We start from the raw sequence: 13244 nt of genomic DNA, 5'->3' as shown, positions 1-13244 counted from the left end.
CAGGCATCCTTTAGGTCAAACTCCTTTAGCCAGGAAATGAATCCCTGCCTTTGTTCAACAGAGGATCTCACATTTCACTATTTTACCCCCCCCCCCCAGTGTAATTTAGCTAGAGTCTGCCTTGGTATTCTGTAGTATGTGTGGGTGGCTTCTGAACTGTGTGTGTAGTACAGTATGTATACGTTACATTGGGGTGTGTATTCTGCCCTAACTTGCTTACTGTACAGTAAGTGTTCAGCCGTGGTATGTTCCCTTGTGGGCTCAGTGTGAACAGGTTTTACAGGCTCCAGGATTCATTTTCTCTAAGACGGTCATGCAGACAGAAGAAGGAAAAGCAAATAGACAGATGGATAACTGCCAAAATGAGGCAGACTACTTTTAGGTGTAATTACTGAAGGGGGGAAATTTTGCCTGAATAAGCACATAATATGTAAACATGTTATGGGTGCTCCATCTCACTTATGTTCCTAGCTTTTGACATAGGTGGTGACATTAACCCTGAAAGTAGAACGGGCTATTCTCGCTATTTGGCGTACAACAAAGTGTCTAGAGTGATTAGAACTTTAATCATGTTGTGAATACCATATTGGATGGAAAGGGTCAGTCACTAGCTTAATGGGTTGCCATGTTGTCTAGTGGCTCACCATACATGTAAGTTCAATCTGTGGTCTCTAAACATGGGTTTGTTGTTTTTGTGAGGGGGCCTTATTTGATTACTCAGTCCTCCTACGGCGTTTCTGCTTTGCCAGCTTGTTGGCTGAATGGCTGACAAAATTGACAACAATTAAGCACTGAATGAAGCTCAGCAAAATTCAGAAATGATATTATGGCTCTTTGACTTGTTATGTTAACAGACAAAATGGCAGAGGCAGTTGTGAAACTTTTAATCGGTAGGGATCTGGTTTTGAATCCAGCCTGACGTGTGTTGCATGTCATTCCTCTGCTGTATCGGTTTCAGTCAGTGTGCTGTCCATTATAGCAGAAATGTTTGTTTTCATATACTGGCTGCAACAACTAAGTGTCTTGTGATATGTACTGTGTACACCCTCCATCCCCAAAATGTAATATAATTATGTAATGTGTATTTGCAACTTATTGAGGTGTAGGCCAGGTTTATACCTCCAATTGGCCATAGCTTATGTGTTGTTGTTCATACAGACTTGCATGGTAAACTGGCTGCCCACCATACTCCTCCCTGAGTCCCTCCCTCATCACACTCCACTAGTGACTCCTTGGAGCTGTGAGGCTCTGCCAGTTATCTCAGGAATGTCCTAGCTAACCAGCCCAGGACAGGACAGGAGAGAGAGGGCTTAATGTTGCTCTTTCATGGACATATAGGCGCCAAGTTGTACACAGTGAGGCCTTGTTCCATAAGGGCTGTGTTTGGTCAGGACTAAATTTGAAATATTTTTTTTACCCAAAATTGCTTGTTGCATGAGTGCAGACTGTATGTTTTGTGTACTGTGGAAGACAGAATGTGATACTAGTGAGGCTTCATTGGGATGCCAATGTATATTTTCACTATAACAACCGCAAGGGCAATTTATTTTTGATTAGATATTTTTTGTTGCAGGTTTTTCAGATTTAGAAAGGACACTGAAGGCAGAAAACTTGCAACACGTTCTAGTCTGAATCAAACCAGTGACATTGTAATCATGCAGTATCCTGTCAGATACTGGTGTACAGCACATAAGTAATTTGTAAACAGCCGTCTGTTTTGTGACATGGCAGTTTTGAGCTAATCTTAGTTAGCTAATCTTCAGCACCTCTTGGAACTTGTTGCTATGTGTCCTTGATCAGATGGCAAAGTTGGCACAGGTGGCAGTCTTTACATTAACCACTTAAACCCTATACTGTATACTCGTCGAATGGAGTTCCAAAGGGTTCTATACTGTACATTTTTACCTCTACACCACATCTCTTCACCGAACATAGCTGATCTACAAACTTACGGGTCACAATCCAACGCGTGGTGTCACACTGCCACATGTTGCATCACAACATAAAGTGTGATGCAACACTTGACCTTGTAGATCTGCTATTTTCGGCAGATGTTCACCTATTATGACATGCCCACAATAGGGAAGCTAGGGTTAGTGGTTAACTCACCATGTCACTCAAATATCACTAGACATGATGAGTGTGTGTTGTGAGGATGTGTCACATCTGAATTATTGACTTGTTTTTGTTTTGTCTTGGTTTTTTTTGTTCACTATGGGCCATAGAGAAGGAGAGTCTAGTTATAGAATAATGATGGTGGCAACATGATCTTTCCTTTCTTGCAGGAATGCTTTTAGTCAGTGTGGGTGATTATGAGAATACCATGAGATCACACTGCAGTATTATACGATGAAAAAAAGTTGATCTTATGATGATGAAATTACACATCCTCTTGCTTGAATTGAAAGCTGGCATCAGATGTGTAGAATATTGGTCTGTCTTGGGACACACTTGAAACATGATGGACTGTTTTGAACATGAACTTGCGCTGTGTTCCTCAACTCTGGGGCTCATATTACTGTTATTTCCCCCCCCCCAGGAAGTAATTTCATTTGTATTCACATGGTGTCTCAGCAAGTCTAAATTAATCTCTAATTTGATGTCTTGATAAAAAATACAAGTTGTAGCTCTACTATGGAGTGGAGAATCTCTGCCCTTGTACAAATGTTGAAATAATGGCATGTCTCACGGACACACTGTGGTTCTTAATGTCACAGAAGGTTACATTCTCCCCTTGATTCGCAGCTAGCCAAAGAGGATTAGTGACCTAGTCCTAGACCATGTTTTAAGCTTCAGAGAAATTAAAACACTTCTGACTTTTTATCCATTTAAGTAGATTCTCTTACTCCACTGACTTTGACCCTGGAGCCATGTCTGGCGTCTTTACGATGACATGGGCTACTTGCTACATTGTAGCCTTCAGTATGCTGTTTTTCTACGGACAACAACAGTCATGCTTTAATGTTTTCCTCATAATGTAAGAGTGAGAAAGCTGAGAAGGAGATGGTGAAGTGGAGGTATGAGAGGACAGGACTGTCAGGATTCAGTCCCAGGCTGAATCCAAGGGGGAACATGTGGGTCCAGTCTCTCTCCAGAGATTATGCCACCCCTTCGGCTTAGTCATTCTCTATCTAACATTTAGCTTTCTCCATTGCACATGAGTTGAAAGAATGAAGACGAGCACGTAGGGGTTCGGTGTTGTGCTAAATGAAACTTAAACATTGCTACAATATTGATGGACACATTAGGGATGCCTATCTGCCAACAACTAGGCCAGATTATGGCGTTGTTTATGATACTTTAATCACAGAATGTTATTAAACCTCTATTAACAGCAATGTTGTCCTACAACAGAAACCTGGTGGACAGATCATATTCAGCATTATGAGCTTTCTTCTACTCGGTACCGGTTTCCACTAACGGCTGAAACTGTACTTTGTCATCAATTATCCCCTCAAAACATACTTTTTGCATGATGCCATCTAACTTCCTACAGCGATACTTTTTAGTTGTTCTAGATGAAATAACCAAGTGTTGCCATTGTTTTGGAATTCATTTAACCCATTCAATCCTTGAACGCATCTGTGTCATGTGACTCATGTCACTTTTTTGGATATTCCCAAAAAATACCAGTTATACAAGCTCATAGCGCGGCACCGAGCGTTAATACATGGGGGTCCTTGACATGAAAAAGTTTGAGAACCACTTCAAAACGATAGCAGATCTACAAGCTCGTAGCATGAGCTTGAATATCTGCTATTTTTTTAATAGCCCAAAGTATAAAATAATGGTTATGGCTAAAAATCTAAAATGACACAGTATTTGTTCCCGGATTGAATGGGTTCAAAGTAAATGGCTCATGGTAAGTTGTTGTAAGTTGTTTCCTATGACACTTACTGTAGATAGGCTGATAACAGTGGGAAGCAGTGGCTCAGGAGGTAGAGTTGGCCGTCTTTGATCCAGTATAGTTCCTGGTTCAATCCCCGGCTCCTCCTTGCTTCATGTGGAAGTGTCCTTGAACAAGACAGTGAACCCCTAACTGCTCCCGATGGGCAGGTTGATGCCTAGTTCCCCTCACTGTCTGTGTGTGAATGTGTACGTGAATGGGTGATTGTAACGCACATTGAAAAGTGGTTTGGATACAGGCATTATATAAGTGCTGCTGACCATTAGGCCTGTCACAATTATTACATAATCGTCTAGTCGCAATTATTTGAGATAATCACATTATTTTTGCAGAATTGTCATCATCGTTTCCATTTCGAAACATTTTCACACATTTTCAAACATTTTTTCAAAAAGAAGTAGCTTGTAGATCGGCTATTTCTGCTATTTTTATAGGTATAAAATGATTATTAAATATGTATATTTCAGTAATTTGTCATATCTGCCCTGTGCAATTTTAGTAAATTGTGGTTATTATGTCTTTTCCATGTGCTGTGGCCAGGAATCAACCAAAGGTAAGTTAAATCTAAAGTTGAAATAGCATGTTAAATTGAAATTAAACATAGTTTGTTTGTTAGCGTACAATCTCTTCCTAACTCTTGTTCATTTTTGTCATTATATAGTACGTTATGGTACATCATTGGTTGTGTGCTGTTTTGACATGTTAAGCAATGTTTTTTAATTTGTCGTCTTCAGGTTTTTGCTTACGACTACTGTTTTTGGTCCATGGATGAATCCCAAAAAGACAAGTTTGCAGGTTAGTAGCCTACATTTTGCTTGTGTCAGCATTTTGTTTTCAACACTGCTTTATTGGTACAATCGTGTGTGTTTAGCACACAAGCAACTCTGCCGGCTGTTGGGTTATTCATTAATGTTATCTGCAGGGCTATGTGTTTCCTGGTATTCAGAACATTGTATGGAGTTGAAACAACTTTGTGAGAGAGACCTGTGTTCTATTGTTTCGCACAGCGAATATTGCAGATCTACAAGCTCACAACACGTTGACGTGTTGTGAGCTTGTAGCTCTGCTATTTTATTTTATATATAAAATATGTATACATATAAACCTTGGACAAAATGAATTGTCAGGGGAGAATGACAGTTTATCTGGCCAACAGCACGCTTATTACATTTGAAATAATTACACTGCTACATAGGAGTCTTTCCTGGACTGTGAAAATAGCTGTTTGTTGTGATTGACTGCCCAGGACCCTGATCCTGTAACCTTGTGAAATGTTTATGTGTTTGCTGATGCCCTTGTCTCTCCTTCCTGTTGTGGCAGTTTGCTCTATAAGCCACTAGGGGGCTTCCAGTCCTGCTTGAACAATACTTTGTTCATGTACTTTATGTGGCCTATGGGCATTTCTGTTGTTTTTGGCAGGTCAAGATATTGTGTTCCAGTGCCTTGGAGAGAGCCTGCTGGACAATGCTTTCATGGGCTACAATGCCTGCATCTTTGCATATGGACAGACAGGTGACATGACATGCCCATAAACATTGACATTCAGATTTGTTTTTAGTGACAGAAAACTCTCCCTTGCGGGTGCCCTGTATCACAAAGAAGATTAGTAAGTAATACATGTACAGTCATTGTACCTTAATTCTAACTTTTATTTAGGCTTAATTGTCTTTTGGTTCAATGTTGTTGGTTCACATGTCTGTATGTTTAAAATAATTGTCAAAAGTCATCCATATTTGTTTGGCTTGCAGGCCTGGGAAGCAGTGTGATAAAATAAAGCACCAAAAAAACACCATACTCATACCTCATTATGTAACCGTTGTGGCCTTTATATATACAGTATATATGATTAGTTCTGTATGCTCAGAAAAACATGTAGTAGTATGCTAATTACGGCTGCAACTATTATGTTCATAATTCATTAATAGTTCAAGTCAATCAAACATTTTTTTATTTGTATTAATCTAATTTAAATGACTTTTCCTTATGAAGTTGTAAATGGCGCATATGTGTACTTCATATTACAAAACCGATGATTAATGTTTTTACAAAAACATTTAATACATTTTCTGTTCAGTGATGAATCGACTATTCGATTAACAGTTTCACTCCTAGTTCTAATATTCTGTAGGTTAACCTTGATTGATAGTTTTTCTTTGGTTCGGTCCATGGTTGATGCTTTCTGTGTGGTTCTCCTCAGGTTCTGGTAAGTCATACACTATGATGGGGTCGGTGGAGCAGCCTGGATTGAGCCCTAGGCTGTGCAGCTCGCTGTTCAGCAGGATACAAAAGGCGGTGGGGGAGGGAGAGAGCTTCACCGTGGAGGTGTCTTACATGGAGATCTACAACGAGAAGGTCCGAGACCTCCTCGATCCCAAAGGGTGAGTGATTCGGCAATCCGTCTTACAGCAGGTTAAAAATTTAAGCCTGATTTATACTTAGTTGCATGACGCCACGTGCAAAGAAATATATCAAGCCGTTAATAAAATATGTAAATGTACCAGTGTGCGGTGCGTGTTGGTAGCTGACCATATAATCACAACATCCCATGATCGATTCAGGCTGGAGACCTGCGTTGCACGTCTTTCCCATTCTCAGCCCTCAGCTTCCTGTCTGTCCACTGTCCTGTGTGTATTATCATTCTCATTGCCTATGTCTTGTATGGATGGTGACGTCACAGGAACTTCACCTGCTGGTAACTGAAAATGCTCTCCTCTCCTACGTCTCCTTCCATAGATACTCACAATAAATACCTGTATACAGCTGAGGTTCAGTTATACCTTGAAAATGGCTGCAGTTAGGAACACAACTCTTTGTTTCACACCCTCGGAATCATACTGGAATGCAATTACATTTAAATTGGTTTAATTGAGAATAGAGTTAGTTGAGTAAAACATAAAAAATAAAACCATTCTCTATCTCTCTCTCTGTCTCTCTCCCCCTGTCTCTCTCTCTCTCTCTGTCTCTGTCTCTGTCTCTGTCTCTGTCTCTGTCTCTGTCTCTCTCTCTTCCCTTCCCTCCGTCCAGGAGTCGACAGGCTCTGAGAGTGAGAGAACACAAAGTAATGGGGCCATATGTTGATGGCCTGTCACGACTAGCTGTGGCCAACTACAAGGTATCACTCTTATTTTGGAAGAATGCTATATAAGATCATGAGTTGTTATTGTTTGTTATTATGTTTTTGTCATCATTGATGTTCTCTACTTTACATATGTAATGCCACATATCCCCAACAGGATATTGAGTCTCTGATGTCGGAGGGGAATAAGTCTCGAACCGTGGCAGCCACCAACATGAACGAAGAGAGCAGCAGATCCCATGCTGTGTTCAACATCATCCTCACACACACGCTCAAGGACATGCAGTCTGGGGTGAGACACATGCACACAGACATATACATTTTATTTTAATGGCACCTTTCCGAAACGGGGTTTGCAAAGTGCTTTACAGAATAAAAGCACAATGTAATAAAATACAATAAAGCAGAGGCAGTAAAATAGGATGAGAGATATTAAAAACAAAGACATTTTTATACGTTTTAAGTACTTAGGAATAACGTTATCGCCAATTAGAAGGGTGTTGGTTATCAAGACAAATCGAGATTATAACCAATTAACTTAAAACAGACTTGGTTAGTTGGCCTTCACTACAGCTCTTTTTCAGAGCAAGAATAAAACTGATTAAGATGACGGATTTTATGAAGATAACTCATTTTTATTATACACCAAGTATGTTGCCTTTAAAAGCCCCTCCAGGCTTTCTTTTTTTAAAGACCAACAACTTAATCTACATATTCAAATGGAATTCTAAACAGCTGGAAACACTAAATGGCTTATATATAGGATAACCTGGAAGCACTGTTTTGAAGTATGTGGAGAATCAAAAGTTAAATTAATAAAATGCTACAAATGGTATTGACTGGATATATTCCAAGCTGTATAAAGTCAAGTTTGTCTTAGGACAGTACGAGTAGGTGTAAAACTCTGGACTTGTGCACACTTGTGGGGATACCAAACTATGCTCTTATTATGCTAGATACTGTATAGACTTGCCAGCTCAGGAAAATAACAGCTTTTCTTTCTTTTTTTTGATCCTTAGGGAAACTGAAAAGATAAGAAGCCCAGATCAGTTACTGAATGTTTTTTAACTCATAATGAGTACAGCGAACTTTGAACAAGAGATATTGAATATAAGAGGAACGAGAAAAGATTTTAGTGATTATGGGAGGATTTTGAGAAAACATTTAACAATACATCATTATATTTGAATGTTATTTTACACTTTTTTTTGTGACAAACTTTTTATTACATTTTTTAAAAAGGGAAGAGACATTACATTGCATTCAAATCATGTATGCATAATAGACAAACAGTTCACACAAACAGTTCACCACAGTTTACCCTCAGGAAAGAAAACCATGATGTATATACGTAAACAAAATAGTTTTAAACAATTAAATAAAATGAAGACCCAAAACAAACCATATGTAACTGGATACCCTCTGAACCTGCTTATTGAAAAAAAAGAGAAAAGGAAAAAAAATAAAAATTTGCTCATTCAGTTATATTTTTAACTATTTTTTATTTATCTTCTTTTTATAAATTGTCTTTTGTATTTAAAAAAAGAAACACATTTACACCAACAATACCAACTGTATGCCGATAAATAAATATTAATTTGTCTTTCATTAATTACACAGGAGTGTAAAAATAAGTGACAGCATAATTAGGGTGCAACAGTTAATCGAACTAATCGATTTAATCATTTTTTTCTTTTTGACAAAATAATCGATTAATAATTGATCCCTATTTTGGGTATGTCATTATAGGAAAACATTTTCTAAAGTATTTTAATTAATTTGTTGATATATATATATATAAAAAGAAAAGCTTCTCGATTATTCGATGAATGAAAAAAGTAATGGGCAGAATAATCGCTAATAAATTAATCTATATATAATATATAGTAAAGTATAATAAATAATTAACATCGTGTCTCATGAATGTGTGGTCTTGTGTGTGTTGCTACAGACGAGTGGAGAGAAGGTGAGTAAGCTGAGTCTGGTGGACCTGGCAGGCAGTGAGAGAGCAAATAAGACTGGAGCAGCAGGAGAGAGGCTGAAGGAAGGCAGCAATATCAATAAGTAAGTATCAAATACAATATTATTATTACCATGAGTCTTAGTTTTGTGGCTGAGTCAAACTGCGTAGTGGCAAAAATGTGTTGTTTCCTATCAGTGTTACATATAGATAGAGCATGGAGCAGTGAACTTCTTATGGGGGATTTATACTTTCGGCGTCGTGCACCGAAAATAGCAGATCTACAATCTCACAGTGCGTCACGCTGCTGCAACACAGTTTATAGATCTTTTCGGTGCCTGACACGGCATGCAACAAATTATAAATGAGGCATTTGTTTACTTGGACACATTGCAATATTTCACAAGTTCCATGGACAGAACAGGACAAAACACAACAGACTGACTATTATAAACCTATCCCTAATAATTCAAATCATAATGGAAAAGCATCTTGAGGCACAAATCAAATGACCTCAAACTAGACATCAGAGGAGCAGCTATTAGTTAGCAATTCCTTTACCATCCTTTTGAAGACCCCAAGTGAAATCAGTGAGGGCAGTTTGACCTTAGTTTGGAGATCATTCCGTGGTTCAAAGTAAAATAGGCTTCTTTTGCCAGCATCTGTTTGCAGAGGAGGCACAACATAGCGTTTGATCTAAGGTTGAGTGAGTTGTTGATCAAAACAAACTTGTAGCCGATATAAGAGGGGAGGTATCCAAGTATGGCTTTGTAGATGGAGTACCAGTACTGAAGACGAGCAAAAGATGACCACCCAACTAGAGCATACAAGGTTCAGTGATGCGTCCTGAAAGCAGAGTTTGAGATGTATCTCAGAGCAGCATGGTAGAGGGGGTCCAATTTGGCCAAGACAGAGGGACTAGCAAATCTATACACTGTCACCGTAATCAAGATGAGATAATAAACAGGCCCAAGATTAACTGCTTACGAGCAGGAAGGTAAAAACACAATTTAATTCTATCCCTCTCTACCTCCATCCCTTTCTTCCTATCGTCTTCCCTCTCTTCACTTTTCCTTCCCTCTCTCTCTCTTTCTTTCTTCTCCTCTCTGCCATCCTCCCTGCAGGTCTCTGAGCACCCTGGGTCTGGTTATCTCTGCATTGGCTGAGCAGGGAGTAGGGAAGAACAAAAGCAAGTTTGTTCCTTATCGAGACTCTGTTCTCACCTGGCTACTTAAGGTACACACACACACACACACACACACACACACACACACACACACACACACACACACACACACACACACACACACACACACACTCACACTCACACTCACACACACATTCTTAACAATTTAAATCCAGCGATGAGCCTTGGGTATTGAGGCCATAAATGTAATGCCTCTCTTCCTCGTACGTTCAGGACAGCCTGGGTGGGAACAGTCGCACAGTCATGGTCGCAGCGGTGAGCCCTGCGGCGGACAACTATGATGAGACCCTGTCCACACTGCGCTACGCCGACAGGGCCAAGAGCATTGTCAACCATGCAGTGGTGAACGAGGACCCCAATGCCAGGATCATCAGGGAGCTCCGAGAAGAGGTGGACAAGCTACGGGAGCAGCTCACCGAGGCTGAGGTACCTGTGATACTTACTATGAATAACCAACAGATGAGTGGAAATAGCAGCACTCCCAAAATAAATTGAGTTTAGCTCAGGTTCACATTTTTGTATTTTGCTAAATCAAGCTGCTAACACATTTCGGCATAGAGCCTTCATCAGAGCACCATAAAAAACATGGTCATTGCATCATATGACCATCAATTATAGAAAACTAGTACTAGACCATACCCGGTGGACGCATCCGTGGGGGGATATGCGCACATGATCTGGCAACCCGGGAGGCAGTTCGTCCCATAGCTGGGCAGCCCCGTAACCATGGCGACAGTGTTTGACACAAAAACGCTAATAAGAAGCTGAGATTTGATGAAATTGAAAAACGGGCTTCACAGTTAAGTTCAGATGGTAATGGTCAATGGCTGTGTGCAAAATCAGAGCAATTGGTCCAGCCACTGAGGAGAACCGGGTAGCTTCACCTACTCACTCACTCGCTCACTCACCACTACAGACGGACAGAGGTTACTAGAATTATAGTAGGATATCCTTCACAGAGAAAAAATATTACATTATCTAGGCACAAGGAGTGACATTAAACCTATACAGACCATATTACACATATCCAATGTGTTGTAGTGTTTCTAGGGCTGTTATGTTTGAGGTACAGTACAGAGGTAATACAAAGAGTAAAATAACTTTGACACAAAACAAATAGTACATGACATGAATATACCCAATTCAACAGGAACTGGCTCCTCCAGTTTTTTAGACGGGTCGGTATAAAAAGTAATGAAATGCCTGCAGCTGCATGTCATTTAATTGGTGTATCCAAAACGTCTCCCTTTGGGACAACAACTTGGGGAGGTTACCCCCTCTAAGGGCAGTAACATGTTTTGCACCAACCAAAAGAAGGTTGGATGGAGAAGAATTATGGTTTGCTTCTGTACGTGTTGTAGGTTTGTGTTCCGAGATCTGCAATGTTAGACACCCTTTTGTTTGTCCAATGTATGCCTTTCCACAGAGACAGGTAAGCATGTATTCCATATAGGTGGAATGACAGTTGATAAAACGTATATGTTTGAATGTTTCATCAGTAAGTGGATGTGAGAATAATTTGGCATTGGTTGTATTGTGGCATTGTGCACACTGTCCTCGATAGTTACAGCAAAGTGGAGAATTTAGGATTTGAGAAAATGTGGACCAGTTGGAGCTCTTCTGTATGTGGAGAGAATATTAAGAATATGTTCCATTTGTACAGATATAATGTGTTTGCACAATGATTATAGTCAGTAATGAAACACAGACTAGAGGTCTTCATGTTCTTGTTGTGCTTTTCTAATAAGTTGTTCCTTGGTGTTGGTTGGGCACGGATCACACCTCTATCCAAGAAACGATCCCTCATGTCAGTGACCTGGGTAGTGAATTTCCCCAATCAACACTTCCATCTCAGATGGAAGAATTGCCTTGTTGGGATATTTCATATTGGACTACTTGGATGATTAGAATTATAGTGCAAATTGCAAAAATTGGATTCTGTTCCATTGGTTTTCGATAGATTGTGGTTTTAGATTTTGTTGTCAATATACTTGTAGATTGTTATCAAGAACATTAGCAGATATAGGGCTGCTATCCGCTGTGAATTTGAGAAAGGTTGTTGTCTGGTTGGGGTAGGAGATAAACTCATGGAGTTGATTTTGCATCTATTCATAGAAATCAAATGATATCATCAATAGAAACCATTTCCATGGCTCAAAGCTACAGTTCATACGTTTTTTTGTCCACTCCCTTTGGAGAGAGTTGATTGCAACTAACGCCTGGGATTTGAATCTGTGTCTCCCATGTAAGGAACCTTATACAGTATCTTACGCTCAGCCTAGAGGAAATCCCTCATAAACCAGGGGAGATATTTGGCTGATGAGCTTCAGGCAACGCCGCTTGTCAAGTTGGTTTAGTGATTGTAATGCTTTTGAGTCAGTCTATGCCTGTGCAGTAATTAGGTGTTCAAATGTTTCTGTTTGTGTATGCTTGTATTTGTTTGTGGATGTGGGCACATGTCTGTTTTTTTGTTTCCTCTTGGTCTGCTTGGTCTGTTTTATCGCTTGTTAGAACTTGTGTTAACTATGTTATTCCCTTATAGGATTTTAAATTTGTTTTATTTCATTTAATTTATATATTTCTTATGTTCCAATTGCTGTTCAGCAGTTTGTAACTCCTGTTTTAAAAAGTGCTGTACAAATATTATTTTTATGAATTAGCTTAGCTTGGAGGGTGCACAGCCTTGCTAAAACTAAATAACTGCTAATTAATTACATTGTTATGTCATATGTTTGTACATTTCTGTTAAGTACATTTTTACAATGATATACCACTGTGGAAAATTATTCAACATAGTTTATCAGTGTGATTGTTCTCTGTGTCAGTGCAGTTTATCAGTGTGATTGTGCTCTGTGTCAGTGCAGTTTATCAGTGTGATTGTTCTCTCTCTCTCAGTCTATGAAGGCTCCTGAGTTGAAGGAACGGCTTGAGGAGTCTGAAAAATTTATCCAGGAAATGACCGTCACCTGGGAGGATAAACTCATGAAGACGGTGTCTGTCGCTCAGGTAATTGATTATCATGGATTAAGTATTTTCCCTAGACTGTAGATCAGTTACAGCAGCTTCAGAAAGTGATGTAGTCATGGATCAATGG

General features: G+C 39.5%; 1 protein-coding gene across 7 annotated transcripts in view; it reads left to right on the top strand.

Moving 5' to 3' along the window:
* Positions 1 to 13244, top strand: part of LOC311062584 (kinesin-like protein KIF13B) — a 40793-nt gene that overhangs the window by 4601 nt on the left and 22948 nt on the right. For all 7 annotated transcript variants that reach the window (XM_084081729.1, XM_084081728.1, XM_084081727.1 and 4 more), the window contains 10 exons: positions 4448 to 4460; positions 4642 to 4702; positions 5327 to 5419; positions 6105 to 6285; positions 6932 to 7019; positions 7141 to 7275; positions 8935 to 9047; positions 10068 to 10179; positions 10364 to 10576; positions 13046 to 13156. In XM_084081729.1, coding sequence (XP_083937855.1) covers positions 4448 to 4460; positions 4642 to 4702; positions 5327 to 5419; positions 6105 to 6285; positions 6932 to 7019; positions 7141 to 7275; positions 8935 to 9047; positions 10068 to 10179; positions 10364 to 10576; positions 13046 to 13156 — 1120 coding nt within the window. The remainder of the gene's footprint in view (positions 1 to 4447; positions 4461 to 4641; positions 4703 to 5326; positions 5420 to 6104; positions 6286 to 6931; positions 7020 to 7140; positions 7276 to 8934; positions 9048 to 10067; positions 10180 to 10363; positions 10577 to 13045; positions 13157 to 13244) is intronic.

The sequence above is a fragment of the Gymnoscopelus microlampas genome (genome assembly GCF_963454915.1).
Source record: "Gymnoscopelus microlampas genome assembly, chromosome: 16".
NCBI lineage: Eukaryota > Metazoa > Chordata > Actinopteri > Myctophiformes > Myctophidae > Gymnoscopelus > Gymnoscopelus microlampas.
Note: the sequence above shows the minus strand (reverse complement) of the source record. Positions and strands in the feature narration are given on the sequence as shown.